This window comes from Toxotes jaculatrix, chromosome 7 (assembly GCF_017976425.1).
Source record: "Toxotes jaculatrix isolate fToxJac2 chromosome 7, fToxJac2.pri, whole genome shotgun sequence".
NCBI lineage: Eukaryota > Metazoa > Chordata > Actinopteri > Toxotidae > Toxotes > Toxotes jaculatrix.
Window position 1 is genome coordinate 28,691,328 of NC_054400.1, and position 27,680 is coordinate 28,719,007.

General features: G+C 40.1%; 2 protein-coding genes across 4 annotated transcripts; both read right to left on the bottom strand.

Annotated features, from left to right (window-relative positions):
• Positions 1-141: 141 nt before the first annotated feature.
• golga1 (golgin A1) lies at positions 142-20,789 on the bottom strand. 3 transcript variants are annotated; one of them, XM_041042182.1, is made up of 24 exons: positions 20,634-20,789; positions 17,873-18,173; positions 15,219-15,309; positions 13,611-13,685; positions 12,083-12,180; positions 11,969-12,001; positions 10,717-10,845; positions 10,247-10,416; positions 9,928-10,039; positions 9,682-9,765; positions 9,317-9,442; positions 8,858-8,953; positions 8,312-8,407; positions 6,914-7,009; positions 6,465-6,605; positions 6,146-6,220; positions 5,778-5,867; positions 5,434-5,536; positions 4,894-5,054; positions 4,089-4,247; positions 3,919-3,978; positions 3,391-3,615; positions 3,160-3,246; positions 142-2,916 (listed from the first exon to the last, which is right to left on the bottom strand). In XM_041042182.1, exons 2-24 carry the CDS (start codon positions 17,999-18,001, stop codon positions 2,836-2,838), a joined length of 2,517 nt encoding a protein of 838 aa, XP_040898116.1. In that variant the 5' UTR covers positions 18,002-18,173; positions 20,634-20,789; the 3' UTR covers positions 142-2,835. The 3 variants fall into 3 exon arrangements, with proteins under 3 accessions (XP_040898116.1, XP_040898117.1, XP_040898118.1); XM_041042183.1 differs by lacking the exon at positions 13,611-13,685; XM_041042184.1 differs by lacking the exon at positions 10,717-10,845.
• Positions 20,790-21,627: 838 nt separating this feature from the next.
• LOC121184261 (serine/threonine-protein phosphatase 6 catalytic subunit) lies at positions 21,628-26,380 on the bottom strand. The gene is made up of 7 exons (XM_041041828.1): positions 26,260-26,380; positions 25,283-25,378; positions 25,074-25,139; positions 24,827-24,968; positions 24,629-24,708; positions 23,902-24,111; positions 21,628-22,693 (listed from the first exon to the last, which is right to left on the bottom strand). Exons 1-7 carry the CDS (start codon positions 26,332-26,334, stop codon positions 22,445-22,447), a joined length of 918 nt encoding a protein of 305 aa, XP_040897762.1. The 5' UTR covers positions 26,335-26,380; the 3' UTR covers positions 21,628-22,444.
• Between the last annotated feature and the right edge of the window lie 1,300 nt (positions 26,381-27,680).

The window sequence follows — 27,680 nt, forward strand, 5'->3', positions numbered from 1 at the left end:
AAATTCATTTTGCAATTCATTTCATTTAGCAATTTTGTGGTTTCCAACCACAAAAAGAAAAAAAAAAGGCAACAAACAAAAGTTGAAATATTTGACAACTGATTTTGTCACTGAATATTCATGATCTGGAGCCGGAAGATGTGATTTTTTATCATTTCGGATTTATTATTAATAAATGTGGGAAAAAGGAACCTGGCAGCAATTGTCAAATCATAAAAAGCAAAAGACAAAAAAAAAAAAGCTGTAGTGATTGTACAGTTGTGTTTCAGGGTTTAGCACAGCAGAATCAATCAGGTTAAAAAGTGCATTCATAGTTTCTTTTGATTCTCATGGAGACAGTATATTTACCCAGCAGTGTCTGGGTGACAACCTATGGTGACTACACAAGTCGGCTACCTCTCGTTGGTAAGCTAACAGGGTGATGACAGTTCTGCATTCACAGATGTGCACCTGCATCTTAGCATAAAAAAAGAATGATTCCAACTGATACATCTTCAAATGAATAAAAGTATCAGCGACAGTTTTCTGTGACTGGTAATTTTCCACAGACAACACCCTGATGTGTCTCTGCTTCACATTATATGTATATTACTGGAATGAATACAAATTCAGAATATTCTGGCCTTTGAAAATGAAGGGAATTGTAAAAAGACTGACCAGGCTGTTTTAGGGATTCAAAAGATTCAGTTTAACAGCAGGCATGCAGATTCCCTGGGCTTCCCACTGATGTAAAAATAAATATCATCCTGTTGTGACCGACATCCCACTGAGGAGTGAGGACAGTGATGAGCAGTGGGACTGAGTGACAAGCTGTGGGAGGAACATGTATGGGATACGGTCTATTATGATAAATACTGCAAACTGGTCACATCAAACCATTTACATCCACTGATTTATAAAGTTCTCAATGCATACTGTATGTACAGATTTCTCTCTATATATATAAATAGACATGTGGAATGTATTTTCATTTACATTAGCAAAGGCAGGTAAAGGTAGAGCATGTCCTCCAGTCATCATTTACATAGCGTTCACTTATTTTAATCACATCATCATTATTGTTCAAATATAGTCCACATCATTAATCTTGGTGTTAAAGGACCTAAAACAGTCTGAATGAACAGACTGTATCAGCTGTGGCACAGCTTCTTCTCCAGTATCAGTAAAGAGGAGAGACTTTTGTTTTTTTGTTTACCCTGAACTGAACCTCGCAGGCAGTACCTCCGAAACTACCGTGTGCATGATTCCTCAACGAGCTCTCCCCGTCAAACGTTTTAGCTTATAGGTGGTTTAGGCTTGAGCCATGGTTAGATTACATAGCCATGGTTAGAACACGTGTGACAGAGGAGGGATCTGAGACAAAAGTCTGCCGGGAGGCTCAAGTCATAGTAATAACAGTCCAGGGGCCTAGCAGTTTTGATACCCATTAGTCATAAATTTTCAGTTATTTAAAAAAAAAAAAAAAAAAAAAGAGAGAGAGAGCCTGGTTAAAGAACCTGGTCAATTCTGGCTTAGCAGATATATCAGCACATACATCAGCTGAAATGTGAGAGGAGACTGCAGTAGAGAAATGAACAAACATGAAAGGTAATTTGTGAAGTGTTGCATTTCACAGTTTGTCTAACAAAGTGGAACTGACAACTTCATATTCCAACTGTAAAATGTCTTGTTCAACACACACACAAACTCAATTCTTTGTTAGTCAAGTTTCTTTGTTATGGTAAAAGAATAAATAAAAAGAGAATATCATCAGGTTTTTTGTTTTTTTTTTTTAAACTCTAAAATGTCAGTATCAATGTTTGGCCTAAAAATGTAGATCAGTCAGGCTCCGGCTCAGACTATCAAGATAGTCTGAGCTGGACTCAATGATACAGTGGGAAGCAAAAAGATGGAAATATTTTTTATAAAGGAAAATGAGAGCGGCTGCATTTCACTGTTGAGGATATGATTGATGATTTGAAATTCAACTCCGTTAATCACGACTGATCATAAACCAACAGTCAGACGTGGTGAAATGTCAGCATTGTAATTTCTCTGGGTTTTGATGGTGCTTCTGGACAATAATCCCAGCCTGGATTTGCTTGATTGTTAAAGGAACTTTGACACTATGACTATTTAGACGATTTGGGTCCTTTGACATTAAATACACTGATACACTGATTAAATACACTGATACTGAAGCCCAATTGGCATCAGAATTCAAATTAAACTGTTTCATTAAGGCCCTCTGTGATTCATAAACAAGTGACAGACTCAAAGGTCCTTCAGCAACCAGAGGCTGTACTGTCTGTCCAGTTAAAACACATCAAGTCAGGCTGTGCTTTGTTCCAACAACAAAAAATAAAATTTGACTCCACGTAGAAATGAGGCGGTTATTTCTTTCTGATGCTGGGACTCATTCGCTTGCATGTTAATTCACATTTTGCTTTTTTTTTTTGCTGAGTAGTAAACATCAGATCTGGGGAGAAGAAATGAGACTGAAGACACTTTAAACTCAAGTGTGAATGATGTGTTTGTCAGTTTACTCTCTCTAACATTTGGTCAAAAAAGCCTGTCTGCCTCAACCACCGACAAGAAAATCATGTCATTTTAAAATCAACAGCTGATTATGAATAGGTCTTTATCCCTTAAACTGTGAAGCCCTTCTCTGTCCCCACAGAGCAGAAAACAACAGTCCCTCCCACACAGTCTCAGAGAAAACTGTGCAAGGCTGTTTTAAAGTTTTAAAGCTAGAATCCTGCTCAGTGATGGTAGCCACACAGGAAGGACCTTTTCCTCCTGGAGGTGGTCCTTTAGTTCCTTTCTCTCCTTTGCTTCGGTTCTTTCTGCTGCTCATCAACTCCAGTGAGTTGAAGCGCCTGAGATCGAAGGCCGGATGATACCTTTCGGAGAAGGCTTGGATCCAAACCAGGACATCTGGAACATATAACAAACCAGTCACCGGGTTAGGCTAAAAGAGAACTAGCTCAAGAAAACTGGTGAATGCGTCAAGTTTGTGGTTCTTGCCTGAGTCTCAAATAAGTAATGGTGTTAAAGAAAGTTCAAAATATCTTGATATTAGTAGTTTTTTTTTTTTAGTAGCCACACACAGGGCAGGGGTCTGCTTTTGAAATGAAGTGTTGGAAGCTGAGGACTGAAAGCAGAAACTGAAACACAAACCTTGTACTCCAGAGTCTGCTTCAACATGTCCTCTTCCTCACGGGTGAAGTTCAGCAGCACAGATACAGCTCGTATTAGCTGATATGCCTGAGTAAGAGACACAACACAGCTTCAGACGAGCTTTGTATCATATAAAGTCGTTTTAGACTTTACATACCAGGCAGACCTGTTATACACACAACATCTGATAAGTGCTGAATAGAAGGGACACAGTGAGCACCAAGGACTCACCTCAGCGTCTCTGGACGACATAAACTTGAGGACGACGTGTTTGAGATACTCAAAGTTTATTTCCCGAGAGTCGTTGAGGTCCGATGTGTTGGTCACGGTGGTGTTGGAGTTTGGGGGGCTTGGGACAGAAGCTGGAGGAGGCTCAGGACAAACCCTCTCTTGTTTTTCTGCTCGGCTTTCTGGCAGCTTCTCCTTCCCTTCAGCTTCTGGCTCAGGCTTTAGCTTCTACAGAGCACAGAGAAGAGGAAATGCACAAACAATATCCATTTATATTTACACTAAGTGAGCAGAAAAATATGAAACCCCCCCCGTGCAACAGAGTACAATCCAGTCCAATAGACAGGGATTTACAGCAGGAGCATTTTGAGAGAGAGCAGTGAGTGAGCTTAGCAGATGGTTTTGGTGCCCATGGTGCGACAGAGATCACCTGTTGATTCCTCGTCTGAATTGTCCTCATCAGAAATTTGAATGTAAAGACACAGGAAGGCTCCGAATGATCTTTTCTACCTTTGATTTGTTTTGTCTTACCAGTTCTTTCTGCAGCGTCCTCTTCAGCTCTGCCAGTCTCTGCTGTAGCTGCTTGATGGTCTGCAAGACAACAACCACCGCCATCACTCTGACGAACCTCTATGTATGTATCAACAGAGTGTACCAAAAGCTTGAGGAACAGCAGAATGGGGACGGTAAAGATGGCTGACCCTGTTCTTGTCGCTGAGCTGCTGCTCCAGCTCTCTGTTGACTTTCTGAATGTGATCCAGATCATCCACCGTCACGCTGCCGTTCTGATCCTCCTCACACACAGCAGGGCTCTGAAGCTGTTCTGTCAGGGTTTCCACCTCCACCTCCAGGTACAGGATCTGAACAACACACACCAGACCAATGACCAAACCGACCCTCAATTCATGTGGCATGAGCTGAAATTTCAGCCACCTGTATATATACATGATGTGAAAGTAGCAGTTTCTAAAGCCAAACTGTTGTCTTAAGGAATAGCAGCTCAATATGTGGTGTTGGTACATAACAAATGGAAGCTTAGCTGGAACAAGCATGTCAGAGTGTGTAAATAGTAACCTGTATTTTAGATTTGCACTTCAGTGTGAGGCTCATTAACTTTAATTGATGCAACGTTTTGAATTCATTTTGTAGAATTGCCATTTCAACCCAATTCCCAAGTGGAGAACTTCAAATATGGAATACTGGTCTGCCCAGAATGATTGACAGGTCTATGATCAGCTACAGCGGAGAGAATGCAGACCTCAGCGTATTAGATTTTCACAATAAAATTTCAAGCAAGTTATTAACGTTGTCTGCTGCATTAGCTCAGTTTACCAGCACAGTAATATCTTATGCAAAGGTGTTCATGTTAAGTGACCAGCAGTCCTTCTACACAGTATATATAATCTACAAGGTCCATGAGAATGAATTTCAATGTTTGATTCCATCTCTTGTTTTGGAGAAACACTTTATGTTCCAGCTTTTTGACTTGTGTGTGTCAGTGCTGACCCGCGCCTGGCAGCTGTCCAGCTGCTCTGTCTGGCTGAGCAGCTCCTTCCTCAGGCTCGTCAGCTGGGAGTCCCTATCCTGCTCCATCTGGTCCAGCTGGGCTCGCAGCCGCTCAACCTCGTCCTGCAGCTGGACCACTGAAGCCTGCCGACTCTGCACCTCTGCGCAGGATATACAGTAGATATTAGATCAGTATTCTTAGATCAGATTTTCAGTATCATTGTTTTTCCATCCATCAACGCCTGAGCATTCAGTAACCATTAAGTACAGTTTTCCAAAAAAAGGCTGCTTTCTATGAACTTGACATAATTTTTAAGTTTTGGTAACCTTAACGTTTTTAAACTTTTAAGTTTTTATTTTTTTTTAATGTGAGACCACTTTCCTATTCAAATGAATGGGATCCCTGTCTTTGCCTTTCTCTGACTGGTTAGAAGGACGAGGCTCGCTCAGAAAAGGGAAAATCTCTGTACTGTTTCCAGGCTGTTCATGAGTCTGGGCAGTATGTTTAAGGATTTAGTGTGTGTGTGTGTGTTTATGTACCATTCTGAAGAGTTCTGATGTCTTCCTCTCTTAGTGCTAACTTCTCAGTGACAGTCAACACTTCCTGCTGTGAGGCCTGAAGAGACGAGGTCAGCTCTCCAACCTGACATCATGTACAGGGAAACGCATTATTAAACAGTGCGTTCTTTCACAGTCCCACATAGAATGAAGTTCTTCCACACTGTCTTATAGCCTGTGAATGATCAATGTGCAGTCCCATGGACATACATGTGTATATACATGACCAGTCCAGAAAGAGGCTGCTCCATCATTAGTGGGGGACCACATTTACTGCAGCTTTTCTATTATTGTCAATAGTGTATGGTGTGTGTTTATGCACAGACCTGTGTTTGCAGCTCCTCCTTCTGTCGCCTGGTTTCTTCCAGAGCTTTGGCGATTTCTGTGCTCAGTGTCTGCCGGCTGTTCAGCTCCATCTGAGGGAACACATAGGAATGAGGAGTGAGGACTACAAATACATAACAGAGCATGACTACAACTACAAACTATGTACAACAAAGTGTGTAAGGTCATGTGTTTGGGGTCTGAGCCACAGATTTTTGTGCTTTAACACTGAAAAGTTGAAACAGATGGAGTTTTTGTCCGGATTTAAAAATGGTGAATATGAGCAAAGAGTATGAGTTTAAATGTCAATCCAACATGTACAAGTGCATTTAAAAAAAAAATACATCTAGTGCACTGAAGCTGTTCTTACCCTGCACTGCTCCATTTCTTCTGTCTGCTGCCTCAGCGTGGAGTTCATGTCATCTCTCTGCTTCTCCAGATCAGCCTACCACACAAAAACCAGAACGGAAAATATGACTTAAAACATGACACAGGACAAATTATTCTCACGCTCAAAAGTTCAAGGTCGTGCTCCCTCACTGCAATAAGTACATTTATATGAACAATTATCCTACAGCTGATTAAGACAAAAAACATTCTCCTGGGCTGAACAGCATGACTGCATAGTGTTATAGCTTACACATAAATCTTTGATGAATCTAAAATGTAACAAAAGAAATACAACTTACCAGCCTGTCCTGCAGCGTCTGTTTATCTGTCTCTAAAGAGCTCATGCTTTCTTCCAGTCGGCTGGCCCTCTCCTGGCTCTGCTGCTGTAACAAACTAACCTGCTGATCCAGAAAGGCTTTCTCTGCATTCCACACTCCTTGCTGTGAAAAACACACACATAAAAATGCATAATTAAACATATGCATGCACAGCACAGGTTTTAAAGGGTTGTAATAGCACAACCCTTTTCTTTAATTGCTCTCTATTTTGAAGATACAGATTATGGATGAATAGCTTGTTGTATTCATGAATGATTATGAATGCACACTTGAATTTGAGTTGATGTTATTCAATAGGAATCCATTTCATGTAGTAATATTGCTTTTGGTTCTGTTACTTACCGGACATGGTGCTTTTTATAATAATTCAAATTAATTTTTTTTTTTGCTCTGACTGCTGTGGTCCTCACCAGTTTATCCATGTGCTGCTGCTTCTCTGTGATCTGCTGCTCTGCACTCTTCAGTCCCTCACTACTCTCTAGGACTTGCTGCTCCAGGTCAGCAACCTGAAACACAAAACAGTACAACAGACTGTGACCAGACGTCCCCACTGTGAGAAATACTTTTAAATGAAGGGTTAGGGTTAGAACAACCAGACGTACTGAAGCTGGTCCTCAGGATGCCCCGTACACTGCCTGATTTCTCAATGCTGTCAGCTGTCTTCATTCAGTCTCAACTGTATGCTTCCTTAGTCCCCAACATCATTTCATTTGTTTCATGAACAATGCTTAGAAAGCAGCAAGTAATTTATCAGAGTAATTTAAAGGGTTACAGTGCTATAGCTGAAATAAATGTCTACATTAATAAACATCTCAAATATGATGTTTAGAGACTGGCAGCATTCACTGCTGGGGTAGATGTTAAACAAAACCTTTAATATTAATTTTGAATTAAATGAAACAAATGACTCTGTGTAATGTGTTTGTGCAAACACAACCACCATTATAACTTCATGAGGCTGTGATGTAGAGGCTGTGTCTGTCAGCTTGATCTGATGTGCCCTCTGCTGGCCAGAAGTTGATTTATGTGGTTTCATGAAGCTTGAGCTGTTTATGTTCCATGAGACATAATTATCAAAGACAATGTCACATTATGAAAGGTAAAACCTGTAGAACAGACTAAAGGGTCTTCATAAGTTAAATATAATATCTAACACTGTATAACACTGTATATCAGGTGATCTACTGCAAATACTTTAATTGCCAAGTAACTTTGTTATAAACAAATAACTGAATATGTACAGCTCCATTTCTTATGACAAACAAATAATAACCCTCATTGGTCGGTGAGTATTGATAACGTAATTGGCCAGTGAGCCCATTCCCAGCCCCACACACACACACACACACACACACACACACAGCTCGCTCTCATGTGTACCCCGAAGGACAGGCCACACAGAGCGGGCCGATAAAGAGACGGACAGTGACGGTAAAAACAAGGAGAAGCTGAGTAAAATCAATGTTCTCTCCACAGCTCTACAGTAACATACGATTTTACCCATTAGAAATAGTATTAAAAATAGAAAATCAATAGGTAGTGGTAAATGATGAAATTGTGGCACGCTGCCACAAATCAATTAATGTGTGGGAAACACTAAAAATATTTCTGGCTCATTATGAAATTGTTGTGGGACTAATTAGACTCTGGCGAGTCCCCACAGTGTAGGTAACTAATGGGAAACACTGTAATATGATTTTCCACACTTAGCTTTGCATCCTCGAAGCTGCACATCAACAATGCAAATGGTGAAAGACATTCTCACTTCTGTTTCTGGTTCTTGCAGGAGTGTGTGTGTGACTGCTTACTTGTGCGTCTGTTCTCTCTCTGTAGGCCCTGGATGAGTCGTCTTTGTGTCGGAGAAGGGTCTGCAGCTCAGTAATGCTGCAGCTCATTCTGGAAACCTTAAGGTCACACAAGAGAGAGACACACCCTGAGCTGGAGGTCATTTCTGGTACCTGTTCATTACCCATCCTAAGATAGTTTTATCTTTGACAGTGTAATCTGTAATGAGAGCTGGGGAAACAACATTTTTTAATTAACATCATCACAGTCAATCTTTGGGACTGAAACTGGAATATAAATAAAAACAAATAGATAAAAATGCACCTGTTTTGTTCACTTGAACGGCTCAACTGGGAATAGCAAGCTGTAGGACCTTGTAAAGTTTACACCACTTACACACTTTGATCTTGTTTTTAATCACTCCAGCACAATATTCTCTCTAAACCAATGACTATGACACCTTATGTCTGCTAATGTAGCACAATGTTTTGGGACGCAGGATAATAATATCAGATACAGGGACTTTACCACAGATAAAGGTTTAGGATTGAGTAACTGCAGTGGGGTACCTGAGCCTCCAGAGAGCTGACAATATCAGCATGGTTTGTCCGAACAGCCAGCAGCTCTGCTCTGGTCTCCTCCAGACTTTGCTCCAGGCTGGACTTCTGAAAAGCCAACAATATACACATCTTGACAACAGAGACAACAGAGAGGGAATTGTCCTCATGAAATCCATGTGAAGGTAAACGTGACATTAGTTTTAGTAGTTTTAAAAGCAACGTCCGTGATCCAATAAAACCTGCACGCCACTGAAACTGCCTCCAATAATAAATGAGATCTTTGAGAGATGTGTGTCCTCCCACTGTGTATCTTCAAACACTCTATAATCGACCAACTAATCTGCTGTAAAGAGTCAGAGTTAGAGTTAATTGTAAAAAAAGTAAATAAAAATGTCAATTACTAAAACTAATGGAAAGACTCTGAAGCATCACTGGCCTAATCTCAGCCCTGGTCTAGATGTTCTTCACCTCCTGGAGAAGCTCCTGTAGATGCTCATCCTGGCTCAGGTTCCCCTGCAGTCGTCTCTCTAGAGAGGTGGCTTTCTTCTGAAGGTCCACCAACAAGCGCTCCTTGTCCTCCTCTGTCACAGCAGCCTGGTGATTCCAAGAGAGGACATGTCCACATCAGATACAGAGTCCAGGTTTAATCATCTTTAAAGACTTAGTTAGTTAGTAAATAAATCAGGTATATTGTGTTGTATTTCTATGTGACCTACTAGTAAAACTTTTTCACTGCCTGGAATACTCATTCTCATTGTGAATTCTTTGAATTTGTTTTGAACAAAGATAGATGTCGACCATTAACAGAGGACAGTATGCTTGTATGTTCTGACCTTTTGTTGCTGCAGCTTCAGGGCATCGTGTTCAGTCTGTAGATCATGGAGGGACTCCTCTAAAGATGACACCATACTCTGTGACTAAAAAACAAAATTTCACAAACTCACTTGAGCAAAAAAAAAAAAAAAAAAAAATGCCTCGACAAATGATCAATGTGTGAACAGTGTTTTTTTGTGAACATTACAAAATATTATTGGTGAAGAAGTATGAATGTTTAGCGTGACTTGTGCCCCCAAACAGACCTTCTGGAAGTCTTCAGAGACCTGCTGGATGACTGACTGCAGCTCCTGGCATCGTCCCTCCAGCTCACTGATCTTCTTGTCTGCCTCCTTTCTAAGCAGCAGCAGCTCCTCTCTGCACAAATCAAACAAGATACGCTCCGTCTCTTTGGAATTCCATTTTAAAAATCATAGTAAAAGCTAAGCTGTCTGATAGCACAGTTGACTCAAAAGTTCTAACAAAAAGGCAATGATAACACCTGCAATTCTAAAACGTCTACTACTCTACTCCAAATAATGGTATAATAGCATAAACCTTCTCATTTTGCTTTAGCCCACTTACCGCTCTATTTCAAGCTCAGTGTTGAGCCTGCAGCTCTCCTCATGCTGCTGCTCCAGAACCTGGAGTTTCCCCCGGGCCTCCGACAGCCCTCGCTTTGCTGACTGAACCTCAGCCTCTTTCTGCTGGAGCGCTCTCTCCTCCTGACTCAGCTGCTCCTCCTTCCTCAGCAACTGATAAACACAAACGGCAAATAAATTGTAATCAAAGGGCATACCATGCACTAAAGAAAGATGCTGCGATGAAATCGAAAAACACCTCAACAAACTAAGTGCTTTCAAACACACAGTGCCAAAAGGACTACTCTTCCCTACACTGAGGCTCACAGACTGTGCTTACTCCAAAGCATAGCTCTTTAAAAGACCTCTTCCCGGTTCATCTCTAATTCTCAATTAAAAAAAAGAAAAAAAAAATGACAGAAAGAAGGTGTCACACTGCATTAAATGCAACCAAATGATGCCACATGTACGCACCATGTGTTTAACTTTAGCGAGCTCCTGCTGCTGAAAGCCCTCCAGTTCATCCAGGTCATCTCTTTTCTGGAAGAGCGCTAAGCTTTGCTCCATCATCTCGTCTAGTCGGGCTGACAGGGCAGCCTTCTCCTAAACAAACACAACAGTTACACCGCTGTACATGTGCGTGGTCCGTCTTGAGGACATGTGAAGGTTTTAAGAAGTCAAATCTTAAGGTTCTCTGTGGAGTTTTTGACTTCTGGTAGCACTTTGGAGCTGTTTCTTTATGAGTGAGTCCCAGGTCTGTTTATCTCATACACACACACACACACCAGGATGCACATGCAAGAGCACAGGTTACAGGATTCATAGTCAGTGGTTTCACATTATTCCACTGATCAACGGGTGGCTGTAACACACCAAGATATGCAGCAATGCACCATCAAAGACAGAGAGGAAAAAGACTGAAACAATTCTGGATTAAAAAAAAAAAAACACAAAGTTTTAAAGTTTTATGAGGCAAGAAATGCATCCAACGCGTGTGGAGGCTCAAGGACACACACAATGTGTTTTGGGGGGTAACACTGAATGTAAACATAACTTTTTTTTGCTTTGTTTGATTCTGACCAAGGAGAACAAGATTTTTTCCTTTTAGCTCTGGTGTGATTCATGTTCACTTTGGCTTACTACAAACAAAAACACCTGGATACAGACACTTTACACTGCAACTAAACAGATGTGTTTACTACGTGGTTGCTTCATTGAACTAATTCCTTTCTTGGCGGAGAACTAGTAAAATCTGAGCAGAACGCAAACCCAACACACCTCTAGTCACCTACAGCCTAGATCAGGACATCCTTTCTTAATAAGCTCACAATCAGCAGTTATATTTAACAGCGATTTAACTTTTGAATTAATTTTAAAATCTCATAACTACTACCACAAAATCCTGTGGTTAGTCTGCTTTGTTTTCACACACACAGACAACCAGACCAACAACCAGACACCTTTTCAGGCGACATCTCAGACTCTGAACTCTGCATCAGACCTCAATAGACAGCTTTCAAACCAGACCACACAAACCAAACAAACACACTAGCATTCAGTTAAACCATAGTAAACAAGTTAGCACTGAGATCACCCAATATGAATATTGTACTGCTTTTTGAAGTCTTCCATTCTTCCACTTTTGGTGTGGAAAACAGTCAAATTTTAAAATCATCAGTATCATCACGACATAGAATACTGGTGGAAGTCAGATTTAAAGACTCACCTTTTCCACACCGGTCATCTTCTCCATCCATTCCTGCAGGTAAATGATAGAAAGCGATCAGTACACAAGCCACAAATCGGCACTATGCTATATGGTGGACACGGTGGCACTTACCTGATCCTTCTTTTCTAGTGCTAAAGCCATCCCCTCTGCCATTTTGGCTCTGCTGGCCTGGTGAGACTCATTCTGCTCTTGAAGTTTCTTTATGGAAGCTGAGCAGTGAAAGTGAAAGAGAGAAAGAGAAAGGGAAACATGGAAACCATGTAGAGAGGTTTGTATACAACCTAAGAGAACAGAAATATTAAATAGCACAGACAGTGGCACCGTTAGTAGCTCTGAAAAGTTAGAGTCAGATTAAGAAGTGTGTTTATCTCAGAAGCAAAGACAGGCAAAGACAAGCAATGCATGGCAACTGACAAGGACTAGAACGCAGTTTGTTGAAGGCAACATCACAATATGTAATATACTGAAGGAAAAAAATCCACCCTTAAGTCATAAAACAAGTAAAGGCCCTAGACCTCGCAATCCTAAAGCTTAAAACCAACTGACACTTTTACTATTCTTAGAGCATTGATAGTTAAGGATAAACCTTGATCCTCAGTAGCTCTTTACCATGAACTAAAATGTTAAAGTCAGCTCTGAGGGACACTAGGGGGGGAAAAGCAATAGGGCCATTAAAATCAAAAGGTTTAGGTCTCATAGATTCTCCAGTATTTTGAGAGAAAAGATGATATCCTGGCAGGGTAGCAGGGAAAACGATTCATCCTCTGGGGAGCATGATTGTATCAGTAATCTGATAACCCCTCATGCCCACTGGATTCAGCTGCATCGCTTTTCAAGTTATTGTGCCATCACTCTGTCACAGCTCCAATGTCGACTGGACAAGCATCCTCAGACCGTTTCTTCTTCAGCTGCTGTATTTCCAATATTGTTTCGAGATGTTCTGTTTCAGGCATTCAGACTTGCTCATCCTGTGTGTAAGGATAACAGAGTGGTGAAAAGAGCTGTGCAGAGTGATTCAGTTGTGCGTCCCATGGACACTGGCACACTGACTGGAATGGCAGCAGATCTACTCCAGCCGTTGTAACTGAGCCAGCAGCACACAGAGCAGCTGAGCACAGTGGACACTGTGGGTTAGACTGTGACATTTCTTGTGCGCAGACCTACATTTTTCAGGTCAGGTCACTTTCAAGACATTAAATTCAGTTAAGCTCAACAATGTCGGGCATGTTGATGTTTAAATACCGGCTATGTGTGGCTATCACACAGTCTGTGTGTTCCAGCTGAAAGAAATGGGTGTTCATCACATCTTTAGGAAATGTAGGAAACTTTAAACTTTAACTTAAGTAGAAGTGTGGACCAAATGGAGGGAAAGTGCGTTTTCTAACAAAGTGCATCCATAACTCTGAAATGAATGTGCTGAGCAAAAACCAGAGTAAAAGATCTGAGGGTGGATTTTTAGATTGAAAGAAAAAAGCATCCAGCACTCCCCAAAGCAAGCCTCCAAAGCCCATGATATTAGCATTTAGAATAGGAAACTGCATTAAAGGGAGGAAATGATGATGCACTAGGTGATGGTTGTTACAGCCGACAGACAGATGAGAGAAAGGAAGCTAATTGGGAGGAGAGTAGAGGTACGTACAATCCTGATGCTTTTCTAATGCAATTTCAAGCTTGTCCTTGGTCTTCTGCATAATTCGTAGCTGCTCAGCATAGTCTAGTGTTGGGAAGTAGGGTGATGGGATGGGATATTAACACCACATACACACACACGCACGCACGCACACACACAACCACACAAACAAGGAGGAACAGGCAGATGAGGGTAAAGAGAGAGGCAGGAGAGAAAGTGAACAAAAGGAGAGGGAGAAAACAAAGGGAAAACATGATTGAGAAATAATGGAAGGTAAAACTACTAATGATTTTCTTATCTAAGAAAACCATGCTGGTTAAAAGGTCGCATGAGAATGTGCGACCTTTAACCTTTTCTCAGGTTGCGAAGTCACATAAGCCACCCAAAGGAAAGAGGAGCTATTATATCGAGTAAAGGATAAAAAATAAAAAAAAAACACACACACCCTAAACCTAGAAATAGAGACAGCAATAAATGATTGTTTCATTATCAGACATTTATATAATCAGCATTAACAAGAAAAACATTTCCTACCAAGGCTAATGTCTGTGCTCTATGCATTTTTTTTTATACCATGCAGAGCCTGGTCAGCTGGATACTGTCCCAGCAAACACAAGCTCAGATTCCTTCCTGGTAAATTGGGATGGTTGAGGAAGTGAAAGGCCAAATGAAAAACGATATCACATTTTTGTCAGTATCTTGACAGTTAACTTGACACTGATATACTGATGTTTAATAAGTGTGGCGTGTGTAATTAGATGCCACCATCTCACTGCAAAACTGACTCATTCAAGATTTAGAATCTGGATCTCTGGCAAATCTACAACATGTTTAACAAACTGAACTGAACTGAACTGAAAGGAACACAACAGTCAGACTCCAAGTGTTTGTATTTGTCTCACACAAACATTAAAGCACAGAAATGTAACTGAACCCAGGATTCATGTATGTGAGCTTTCAAACTGGTTTCCTGACAGAAAACATCTTCCTTTGGCAAAGATAGTTTGTTGGCCCATTGACCAGAGCTGTTCAGGTTTCACTACCAAGGCCAGTACTTGATCCAGTATTGTACATGTTACGTGTGTAATGTTTGTCTAGATGCTTTTGTGTTTGTTTAGATGGGTGTTTCTGATGGTTGATCCTGCGCTCTCAAACATCCTATCTATATTTCCTGATATTCTTGCACTTGTGAACTAAAGAGCCTTTATTCATTATGGGTGTGACAGTGGTTTGCTGATTAAAAAAAGACAGGCAGCCAAAATAAAAGCATTAGGTTTTTTTTTTTAATGGGATATAATTTGAGTGGCTGTGGGAGTTGCCTTAAGTGAAAATTTATTGCATCATTAACAGGTAAAATAATACAATGTACGTAATTTATTAACACTGCAGTTACATTTTTGGATAATGCTTCAACCTTCATGATATCACATCATGAGTTGGCCATGAGTTATGTTATACAGCAGATAAAACAGGATGGGATCGGTTGCTTACAGTCCTGTGTATTACTGGTACAAGCTGCAATCGGGATCAGATTTCTTTCATAACAGGTAGTGATCTCTTCTGAAAGCTAAGGGCTGAATCGTGCCAGCTGCTTAAACTCGGCCTGACGTCTCCTACCTGATAACTTGGCCTCCAGCTTCCGGATCTGATCGTTCCGTCTGAGGAGCTGGGCGGGCAGGTCGTCCCTGGAGCTGCTGCCATCAGATGCCTAAAGATACACACACACACACGGCATCAGGTGCCACTTATTATTGTACAGGTTGACAGAGGGTTAAGTACACATCCACTGTCAGAAATCACCAAGTTGTGGCAGTCGAAAGCATTTCAGTGGTAACTTGTTGTCACGGCTAGAAAACATCCAGTCAGATTTTATCTACAACATAATACAAGAAGACTCAATACTTTCTTTTTAATTTGCAAAAGTTTCTAAAAACATGTTTTTACTTCATCATTATGGGTTATTGAGTGAAATCTACAGCATAATAAAGTGTGCAGAAAGTGAAGGGGTCTGAATCCTTGCTGAAGCCACTGTATCAGATGGCAGCGTTGCTACTCGGCAACTTCACTAAATAATTTAGCCAAGTGCAACTGAGATGGAACTATAGCCTCAGGAATCTGACTTCCCCTGTGAGAGATTACACTGTCCTTGTTATCTTCAATGAACAGAGCCGCTCCATAGATATGGATTTCCTTTACAAACAGGGACACAAGCATTTGTCTTGAAAGTAATACGGGTAAAGCTCCACAAAGCCCTAAAAATATCGTAGAGTGCCCTGCAGAACCTTCATAAACAGCAGTGAATAGCCACAAACAAAAAGAAGGAAAATTCATCAGTGAGTGAATAAATCAGGAGGTGAAAATGATACTGATACTAATGATATGTTACTCTGTCTGTCTTAAGAATTAGTAACACAGAACACAGCCAACACGCACTCAGTACAAAAGAGACTGCACCGTCACTATGCTATAGTAACGTCAGTCACACCCAAGCCTTGTTACCTAGAGCTACCTGACCGGTTTCAATTCACAACCATGGTTCCTTTCACAGCACTGATCTCAGTTTCCAGGACTTTTCTGTGACTTTCCACAAGTAATTCACAGTGACAGGCAACACGGGACAAATGATATAACAACAAAATCCACCTGATTATATGATAATGTTCTTTTTCAATTTATTTTCCATCACAGCTGAACTGAAAACAGTCTAATGGAATTAATGCCTGAACTAAGCTTGGAAAAAAAAATCTATTACTGTGAGTAAAATGACTGAAAACACTGACATTTAATGACCTTCTCAACAGAATTAATCACATTTCCTGTCTTTTCATTTTCATCATGTGCACTGACAAACAATTTGCAGAGAGAAAAAAAAACAGCTTTCAGATTTTCATGCAGCTGGTTGGATTTTAAACTGCTTTTGTTTTTATTCTTTGTTAATTCTGATTTTAGAAATCAAATCTGGGCTGAAATGATTTATCTCATCGTGCTGGTATTTATTTTTCTGTCAGGAGAGATTTAATACTGAGCATCTATACTTTTGGCAGTGATGCTGCACAATGAGATGGTCCCTTAGGCTCGATTACACTGGAGAGAGACAGCATGAAAGCTCTTGTCCGGCCACAGAGGGGATTACTAGTGCAGCTGGACCGAGGCCATCAGCATCAACAGGATCTTACACAGAACCTCTAACATTTAGACAACTGGCCTAAATATCACAGTGCTGTGTCATAGGACAGACAAAATAGAATTGTTTGCATCCACCAATCAGTTATGTTACAGTTAACACCCATGTCTGTCCAGACTCTATATACTATACTATATATATATATATATATATATTTTTTAAACAAAGACTTTGAAGGAATTTAATAAAAGGTATTAAGTGTATATTATCATAATTGGAGTATGAATTCTTGAGCTACGGCATCAGTTCATACTTGAATCCAAGTGGACGTTTGTGCCTGATGTAATGAAATTCCCTCCTTGAAAAAGTGAGCTGTTTTCAGCAGCATAACAGAGGACAGTTTGACACAGAGGCTGCTGTGTTTGCTGCCATGTTCTGACCAGTTTAATTTTCATAGAAGAAGAGGTATGTTGCATTGACTGGCTACAGCTTTTGCTATTAATAGAAATTCCTGTTCTTGCCTGTGAGAATCCAGTCAGAGCAAAAAAGTCCCCTCTCTGTTTTGTGTGCTGGCTCTATAAAAACGACAGAAAACACTGCTACATGTCCATCTGTTTTCTAAAGGCTCAGGGAGTCTAATGTTTTCATTATTGCTCTAAAAAAACTACAAAAAAATACACCAATAAGTGCAGACTTGTGGGTCTATGCAGAATGATCTAATAGTTGCCAATTGTTTACTGATTTGAACACAACAGGAAACGAGCACAGACAAGCTCTGTCAGCTTCTCCACAAAGGCCTTTCTAAATGGATATTCTTACTCAATATCATGTGAGTCATCATAAAATGACTTTTTTTCTATGTATAAAAATATTTCAGTAACTAGTTTAAATCTACACTTAGAGGTTAGTGGTGCTGTGAACTACAAAGACATTCTGCCAGCAAGAAAAAGGTTGTCTAGTTTCTTCTCTCGTCAGAAACATGTCTAAGTATTACAAGCTTCTAGAGTAATAGTTATCAGTTAGTTACTCAGCTGTTTTCAAATAACCAATAAATATTTGTCCCCTGCTACTTAAGCACACTTGCTTCGTTTATTGTCCAAGCCCTTTTCCCCCACTGTTAGGCTACTGACTGGTGCAGAGTACTTACAAAGTCATCCCCTGAGTCTGCCCCCATTGAGGTGATGGATTCCTTACTGATGGTGCGGGGTATACGGACACCACTCCGAGGTGCTGTGGCCGCCTCCTCAGCAATCTTCTTCTTCAACTTGGCAAACATGTCTGCCCTTTCAGTATCTTTTTTTGAGTGCAATTTGCAGTTTCTGGAGAGTTAGTGAGTTCCCGTGATGCATGGAGTTTATGGTTCCTTGTGCTGACGGCTGAAACAGAGCCACGTCCTTATGCAGTACCACTCAAAAGACGTTTGTACTGGTAATTCCATTCTGCTACATCTAGGAAAAGAAGAGAGACACTTAAAATGCCAAGACTGACAACAGTGGCTATTTGTCTGCATCAATCACACTGGTACAGTGAACAACAACAAGATCAATACCTACTCTTTTTTTTTTGCTTGCATTACAATATTCCCTACCACTATAAGACTTAGTTGCAGTGCCTAAGCATTTTGGTGCAGCACCTAAACTACATGACCAGCAAAACTATGCTGAGAGTTCTCTACCTCTCTGTGAGACGGGATACTGTATTGGCTCTAATACAAGACCAATTGTCTTCTGAAACTTGGGTTTAAAAAAGTGGGGGTTGTCCTATACTTCAGGAACAGACAATTACACGTTCAGTCATTACAGATGTACATATTTTATTTTTGAATGGAGAGCGCACCAGTGTAACTATAGTCTTTTATGAAGTGTTGCATCATGGGTTATTTATAGACTTATTATGTTACCAAGCTAATGAGTGTTTTCAAGTCTGTCTTTAATGAGTTAATCAGTCTTAAACAGAGTTAATCAGCCTTACAACTGTTGTGTTAGTCCAGTTTAACCTGCAGGACATTCTAAAGGCTGGTGTGACAGGTTTTGCTGCCATGGAGAAAATAAATCTTAGTGTCTCCCAAGAGACACTTTCTTTCTGGTTCATTTTTGCAGTTAAGATGTTCGGGAGATGCAGTAGCACCTGGACGGTATGCCTCTAGTGGTTCAGCAGCATATGCAGATCCCTAATGGTATGCCACTCACCAGTGCATACTGTTTCCTAACGGCAGGTGCATATAGAAACCAGCACACCACTACTGTCCCCTGATGAATATCTGATATGATATGAATATGAATAATTCTGCCAGAGGGATATTTTTACGACAGACACTGTCGTACGACATGCACTGTCATAAATGTAGATTTTTTTTTCCCTTTATTAGCAATGTTAACTCAACATCACCGTGACAACATACACAACATGTATGCCAATCCTATCTATGCCGGTAGAAAACAGCTCATGCTATGATCATAACATATAGTAACTCATCAAAGTGTTTATAGCGAATAATAATTAAGATGCCATGCATATTCCTGGCTGTTGTTCTGTGACGTGGAGTTTTATGTGATGTAAGGCGTGATCGTGTTCTACTACATTCAACACACCAAAAATGATGCTCATATTATTTGCTTGTTTGGCTCTAAAATTCTGTCGAACTGGTTATGGTAGCTAGGCTAACAACAGCCATGTTAGCTAAGCCTAGTTCTAATATTAGCTTTGGACACATTGGCAAGCATATATGGAATTACTTTTCGGTAACTTCAAAACCATTGTCCATATCCCATCAACAGAACAGATGAGAGAAACTTCACATTTACAGTACTATGTTGACCTAACACTGTCATCAGGGGGCAGCAGTGGTGTGACAGTTTCAAGTTGCACCTGTCGTTAGGAAACGGTGTCACAAGAACACAAGTGGCATACCACTAGGAATATGCCCCATATCCACTGGTTGTTTCACCATCAGCCACTTTTTGATCTTGGTGCAACTTCTTAACTGAAGAAATGAACCAGAAAGAAAATCTGTCAAACAGCCAAGAGTTACATCTATCACAGACTGCTTTTCTTCTTGCTGATGTCTGAATGTACTGTGAAAAACAACAATCTGTGTTGGGTTTTGATAAACATTGTAATGATAATGATATATTATACACAACTAATATTAGAATAAGAATGATAATGCCCCCCATCAAATAAAACACACTCAAGCCCTCCAGAAACCTTGGGAAAACCCTGCACTGATGTCATCACACAGAATAATAAGCACTCTAATTTAATTTATCAATGACAGAAACATGATAGCAAACTATTCTGAGGTTGTAGTAGTTTGTCTTCTCTACTGGCCACTTCTAGGAAAGAATCTAGTACTTATGTGGAGGTCTTCTACTGATGGAAAAAAAATCAGTGACAGGTTGCGTTTTAGGCAATCTCACGATTGTCAAATACATTGCTAAATATTGCAGATGAGAACCTTCTGAGTGCTCCTTTTGTAATGCAATGTCTGAATTAGTGCAAGATATATGCTTGACATACAGCTCATAGAATCTAATACTACACTGATTATGCAGTTCATTTAAAATAACTGCAGTGGAAAGCAAAGCCAGATTTTGAAAAAGATTCTTTGGAGTTTGTAACTACATTTGCTTCCATGACTGGACAACAGTGTATCCCAACTATTAACTCAGTGTCACGGCAATTATGTGGACAACTAAGGTCACAAATTGCTGCAAAGTAAAGGCTCTATGGTGTCTTATCAGTGTTAAACCCATTAGTAAACGTACAATTACACTGTCGGATTATGTTTTGACAGGCAGCTAGCCTGCTAACTCTACTAGCCATAACAATGAGAGTTAACGTTACCACCGCTGGGTAATGTTAGCTGTCGTTAGCTCGCTCGTTCTCTTAAGTCGCCTTTCTCTTACCATATTAACTTTGAAATATATCAGTCCGTGGCGTTTCCGGGTGCTCAATAACCGTACGCTCCATTTTCTCTGAAAACGCTTAGAGAATAGCTATAGTTGTGACATTCAATATGAACTCGCTGGTGATATCCTGTCTGACAAGCTAGCTGCGGCTAGTTGGTGAGACACACGTAATCACCCCAACACAGATGACTGAGACGTCACGGCTGCGCCTCTGCTCATTGGTCAGAACCTCTAGACTGAATAGAGGCGGAGCCGCTGGTTGCAACAAACGAGAGGAGTGAGAGTGCGCCTCCTATAGGCGAGAAAAGTAATAGCAGCAGTTTCAACCGTGCAGATATCTTCATGCAGGACTATGACATTTATTGGGGCAGGTCTAAAAAGGACAGGGGGTCCTGACTGAATAGCCTGACTGTTTTCAGCGGGGTGGAGGGGGTCTTTTATTTTTTTTCATCTTACTCCATAGCTTATTTTAGTTCAGCCATCTCTTGCAAGATTTATTATATTCAAATACATTTTTATAAAAATATTTTGATGCAATTAGCTATATATCAAAGTTTTCTGATGATGCTGTGTGGGAAATACCTTCACTCAGTACTGCAATGCAAATCTACTTTGATGTGGTAATTAAGTAAATTTAAGTTTTTATAAACCTGATAATACTCCAGGAAGCACTGGACAGTGTAGCGATTGTTTTTTCTTTTTTTGGTCTCCTCCTGTTTTACTGCTATAAGGTTACTTGCTAATTACCAGCTGCAACAGCGTGGTTGGTATTGTTTTCACCTTGCGAGTCCACTTCGCAAGGTGTGTGAAAATGTGGTGCTGAAAACACCCACTCAGGAACAATCGGTTGGTATTGAGTACTTTGCCATGTGTCTGTCTGTGGATAGATGTTATAGAGACAGACACAAAGTGTCACATGAGTATTGAATTGTAATAGTGTAGTAATGACCGCTGAATATAACAACATCCTGATAGTCAAGTCATCTCTGGCAGAATTTAGATAAAACCCTCAGAACATAGGACAAGCCACACGATCTGATTGCAGAACCATAAAATGTTAATCATTTTTACAATTTTTGGATTTCTTTATTTAAAAACAGTATGGTGACACACACACACACACACACACACACACACACACACACAAAGAATAATTACAAGCGCTGATTCAAAATCTGGAAATGACAGAGAACTTAAGGTACCACAGGTTTAGACAATCCTGAATCTTCTAACAAACAGGTATAGTTCATTTTTACACATCAACTCTCAGGTTTACATGTTTCGTTGTATGATCACACACAACAGTGATAACACCACTGAAATTTGTCAGAATAGATGCAATTTTTGCTTTTGTGCAGTGCTTCATTATCTTACACCCAGCTTTAATACATTACTATAACAAAATAAAATGAAACCTTGTATATAACACTGCACCTGCTATTTTCTCAGCAGAGTAAATTTTTATTGCAATGCAAAGTAAATTTGAGATTTTATAAATATAAACATTTTACAAGTGTCAGTTGACTTTTGTGTCACGTCAATTCTTCCTCTCAAACATTTGAACAGCACAGCGATGCTACTGAGCCAACTTACCTCACTGTAATATCTCAGTGTGATTTAAGCTGCAGAATAATGGCATTATATGCGCAGAGTGGGAATAACAATTGACAGTTGGCACCAAGAAATGCACTGTAAATACTCTAAATGCACTGTACAGAATTTAAATGGGTTCACAAATGCTGATGCCACTGTCCCTGTCAGTATCTGAGCCCTGAACAAATGGCAGTGTTGTTTTCGTTTTAATGTGCTTACAGGAAATAAGGTGTTGTTGTTCGGGGTGGAATGACTCTCTCAGAGTCAGGCACAGCTCTGAAGAGCTTTGGCTCTCTTGTGTTCGCATCTTTGAAGACCATAATGGAGGCGATGTTGCCGCAGCGATAGCAGTAGTTAGGAGCTGACCACACTGTGACCAGCTTCTCGTCAAACATGAACTTGTAGCCTTCATGGACAAGTTGATGTGCTCGGCAGATCAGCTTCAGGTTGTTGATGTGAACAAACTGCAGTGTTTTTTGAAGATGGAGATACGAAAGAAGGGAAGAGAGAAAAATGTGTTTAAAACCTCAAAGACTTTTTCATTACTGCTACTATAGGGCCTCCAGATATATATATTTTCAGATTTCTATCTTCGCAGCCACAAACAGTTTGTGAAAGGTAACTTCCTGAGGTCTGTCTCAAAGCAGTCTCTGCTTCCTCTGTCCCAAAGCCATATTTGTGTCAGTGAAGGTTCAGTTCCTTAAAACGAAATTACCAGAATTCACAGCAGAAAGTTGTGAACATCACTGTCGCTTTTGACTTTTGATAACTGGCCCTTTTTTTATACTGCCATTTTGACTTGTCATAGTAGAAAAAGCAACATGAACAATGATTTTGCTTTCTCCAAGTGTCCCAGGAAACAATAACAGCTCAGTATGTCCAGCACCAGGAGCCTGAAACTGAAGCAGCTCAATGTTATTCAGGCGTCATTCATTTTATTATTGCTTTTCCCACAGTGACACATTAGTGATGTACTATAGGTGTGGCAAGTGTCAGTGCCTGGAACTGGCCCCACCTTTTCAAAGCTTCCTGCTGTAGTGATAAATGCTATTCATTTTTCATGCCTTTTGGCTCTATGGCCTAACTACGGTGAAACACTGTATATATCGTGTGGTGTTATAATCACCTTTATCACTGTTATGTGCTGCGTTGGAATCATGTCACAGCTAGTGACTCAGTCATTTGAGTCACACAGTCATTTGCCTGTGACTGATCATTTAATCAGTAACCTAATCAGTGCCGGTAATCCAATTTACTGTTCAGCAAACCAGGGACAGACTTGAGACACATAGATAGTGTGTTGCTTGTCATCTGTGTGGAAGAGACTGCTTCCAAGATGAAACAGGATTTATTTTGGGTTAACAGTGTCAAATATACAACTCCACTGCTGCAGCCCAGGGCTCTCATTAAAGGTTCTTTTCCAATTTGCACCTTATGCAAAGTATCAGCAGGAAGGGGAACAATTCATTGAAAGAATTCTCTCCACCAAGGATTTCAGTCTATTCGGAAGAACTGAATTTAAGACAATTGTTGACAACATTGTTGTCATGTTGCCATCTAGCTGTTGCCATGAGTAACACTCTTTCCTAAGATTGGCTGAACCCATGTTACTGCAGGACAAAAGGAGGTCAAAAAAACTGAGCTGAACTGAATAAAAGTAAAAGCAACTGACCTCATTTGTGACCTTTGCACCAAAGAGCCAGCCAGCTCCTCTGGGACTGATGGCCCAGGTGTCCACGTCTTCAGGGTCTGACCACACCAGATCACAAAATGCTCCTTTGTGGGGGATCTCCTGGTTCCTCTCAATGGTTCGAATTTGATCCAAGGTTTTAATGTCTGGGGAGAGGCCTCCATGGACACACAGGATCTGCTCGTCCATCAGCTGACAGAAAATAACATAACATAAGAGCTAGGACATCACACATCCATTATAAATGTGATGAATGTTGGGGAAGTGTGACCTGATGGGTTCTGGACTGACACCATATTCTCAGGTACAACAAATATATAACTTAAAAGTCCTTTCAGGTGGTTGTGCTACTGTTTGTAAGATAACAGTGGCACATTATTAAGATCTAGGTTAATCAGAGGAGTGACACCATGTTAGATAAGAAAAATATCTCCCACAGTGAGTCTTTTTCAGAAATGTATGACAGGTTTATCTACACAGGCACAGTCATAAAATTAGTGACTTCATACTGTATTTAACCTAAACAAGATATTCATCCCAGAGAGAAGTAAAGTAGAAATGATAGCCAAGCAGCAGGTAGAGACCATTCATTTGTTACAGCTAAAGAGGCTCAGACAGTAGAATCATATTATGTAATCCAGCTTTAATACCAGGGAGACAAACAGAGACAAGTAACAACCATAAAGTAGAGTAATACATCAATACTTACCGCTGCAACTGTTAACATATCAAACACTTTGGTGCAGTAACGCCAAGCATTAGCATTCCCATATTTGGTCTGGCATTCATCTGTAAGACCAAAAAAAAAAAAAAAGTCCTCACTTATTTCAAGTCAAAGTGTGTATCAATGGTAATGAGGTCTGTACAGGGCCAGGGATTGATCATGCTCTTCCATGAATCACCTCACCATAAAAGCCATAAACTTGGGTGATCTGTCTGCTCTCGTGGTTTCCACGTAGAAGCGTGATGCGGTCGGGCCATTTGGCTTTCAGCACCAGCAGGTAGGTGAAAGTCTCCAGACTGTAGTAACCCCGGTCAACAAAGTCACCCTACCGATGACAGAGGTGTATAACCAACACTGTGCCAAAAATCAGTTCCAACAAATCCATTACCACAGATGTTTCTCAAAATCAAACTAATTTAAATATACCAACCATAAATATGTAATTTGTGTCTGGAACCTGGCCACCGGTTCGGAAGAGTTCACAGAGATCATAAAACTAAGACAGAAAGGGAGAAAATTCAGATCTTGCATGCTGTAAAAACTGTCACATAAAAGATGTTCCTCAGAAATATTTAGGAAAACAAGGTGTTTCTTGTAGTGTCCTTACGCCTACTGCTTTGAGACATGTTTTTTTTTTACCTGTCCATGTATGTCCCCACATACTGTTACAGGAGTAGAGACAGGCTGAACGTTGGACTCCTCCAGCAGGAGGTCACACACGTAGTCACATAACCTCTGCGCAGATGAAAATATAACAGACATAAGTGATAAGGGTTCAGCCATCATTTAACAAAGGCACTGAATGGTTTCATATGGCAATTTTCACAACAGAGTAATAAGTAATAAGACTGCCTGAAACCTTCCAGCTGAATGTACTGTGAGTGTCTGCATGTGTAATTAATTTATTAAAAGCTACTTATATTAAATAAGGAAGTGCATTTGTACTAATATTGCTTTCATTGTTATAATACTGTCTAATATCGAATGCTGTCTCTTGAATGGAGGAAACGCGGCGCCAAACTCTTTTCCAAATCTGGCCAAACCTAACACAAGCAAACACATCTTAACTGTGTAGTTTCCAGCTATTTAGAGAAATTATTCCCACAGCGGTCTGAGCTACTTCGTTGAGGTGTGAAGTATGTGGCTTTGATAATAAACGTTTATATACAGAAAAAGTTATAAAGTTATGTGAACAAAGTTTGACCATGATCCCTGCTGTGGCCCACCGGGTGTGTCCTCAGAGAGGAAGTTTCCAGTCAGGACTGATAGTAAACAGTCAGCTGTCAACCAAACATCACGACCTGCCCGCAACATCAGGTCACGAGGACGGATAAGGTAATTCAAACATCGGCAAATAATGACATACCAAAGCAGTTCATCCGGATTTCTGCTTCAGTAACATTTGATAGGATAGTTGATCTTTTATTGGACTACGGTAAATTGAACTGTTTATCTAACGGTTTTGACTTCCTGGCCAAGAGATGAAATCAGCCGGCTATCTGAAGCTAACGTTAGCAACTGACGCCGTTGCAACATAAAACAGAGGTGAGCTAACGTTAGCATTATAAGCTAACCACATATCTTAATCAAATAGATTTCTACAAAGTCACATTTACCTTGAGGTCATTTTCTGGGAGGTATTTACACTGTTTGGCAATCTCCGCATATTTATCCAAATCTAGAGGCGCCATTATACCTGGCTCGTAGACATGCGCAACTTCCTGTAACACTTCCGGGATTCCGTCATGGACGTGTTTGGTTTCCGTACGTGTCCTCTATCATCTACGCCACCTATCGTCCAACAAAGGCCAATTCAGATTCATATCTTTTTATCATTTTAACTTCAGCCATACTACTGGAAACCAACCTACAACTTCTAAGCTGAAATCACTGATAAGATGAGGATGCAAAGCATGTCTCAGTCTCAGACCAGTACTGTATGTAACTGATTATAATCACAATATTATTATTATTATTATTATTATTATTTACTATTATAAAGCTTTTATTACAGATGAAGACAGTTTTATGTTAGAAGCGCTAAGTTTTAGTTTTGAAAGATCTGGCTGTTGATTTTAAAAGAGAATTGCAAAGTGTATTTTGACAATAAACCAATCCTTTTGCCTAAAATTCTGTGAACCATTAATGGCAGGAGCCAGCTAAAGTTTACAGCATTAAGAAAGCTGAAAACACAATCTGCATCTTAGAGTAGTTCACTTTTAAATTCTATGTCGGTTAGCTCCTTTGACTGGCTTTTTCTCTATGGCAATGGTTTTGTAGAATTTTAGACCCATCCACCATGACAAAATTAATATTAATAAAATTAAATAAATACATGTGTTTGTGTGTGTCTATAAAACATAGTCTTTATTTAATTTATTTATTTTTTGTCAGAATCAAAAATGAGAAAAAACTAAGTTCATTTCACCTTGCTTAACGTGAAAACCGACAGACAGGTGACACGGAAGTTAAAGTATATCTATCAAAATAAAAGTCAAGAAGGTAGATTTGCCATCGTAAAAATGTATACCATTTTTACCACCTATTTTGTTTTGAAATAGCTTCTATCCAATAACTGTTTGACATATTATTTATTAGCGTAGCGTCAAATAATAGACTAATTAATACTATGTGAAAATAGCCTGCGTGGTCCTTCCCAAATAGTGTTGTCAAAAGTGACCATGCATTGGTACAGTAATGTTCACTTTTCTAGCTACTATTCGTTGTTGGTTATAGCAGTATAATGTGTATGTGTTTTGTGTTGAGTAGCGTTGAGGATATTGTTAAATAGTGGATCATCATTTCCGGTACGTGCGGCCCCGCCCACTTCACGACACTTTGACGTCCTTACGCACACCTGAGACCACTGAGGGGAGTAAACGCTCATGATTAAACACACGACCAAACCTCTCACAAGCGTCGAGGAAGAAACAATGGCGCAGTGACAATTCCGGTGATGACAATCAAAAATAAAGTGTAAAAATAGTGTTACCATAGACTTTACAGTAGTTATGCAATGTGATGTCCGTGAACAGCC

Coding starts and splice junctions, on each gene's coding strand:
- golga1 (XM_041042182.1), bottom strand. CDS start 18,001: ATGTTTGCCAAGTTGAAGAAGAAGATTGCTGAGGAGGCGGCCACAGCA. Junction 7,010..8,311: donor GAGAGAGAACAGACGCACAA/GTAAGCAGTCAC, acceptor TTTGTGTTTCAG/GTTGCTGACCTGGAGCAGCA. Junction 3,979..4,088: donor AGCTCAGCGACAAGAACAGG/GTCAGCCATCTT, acceptor GTTGTCTTGCAG/ACCATCAAGCAGCTACAGCA.
- LOC121184261 (XM_041041828.1), bottom strand. CDS start 26,334: ATGGCGCCTCTAGATTTGGATAAATATGCGGAGATTGCCAAACAGTGT. Junction 25,379..26,259: donor TCCCAGAAAATGACCTCAAG/GTAAATGTGACT, acceptor TCATCTGCGCAG/AGGTTATGTGACTACGTGTG. Junction 24,709..24,826: donor CCAAGTTTATGGCTTTTATG/GTGAGGTGATTC, acceptor TTGGTCTTACAG/ATGAATGCCAGACCAAATAT.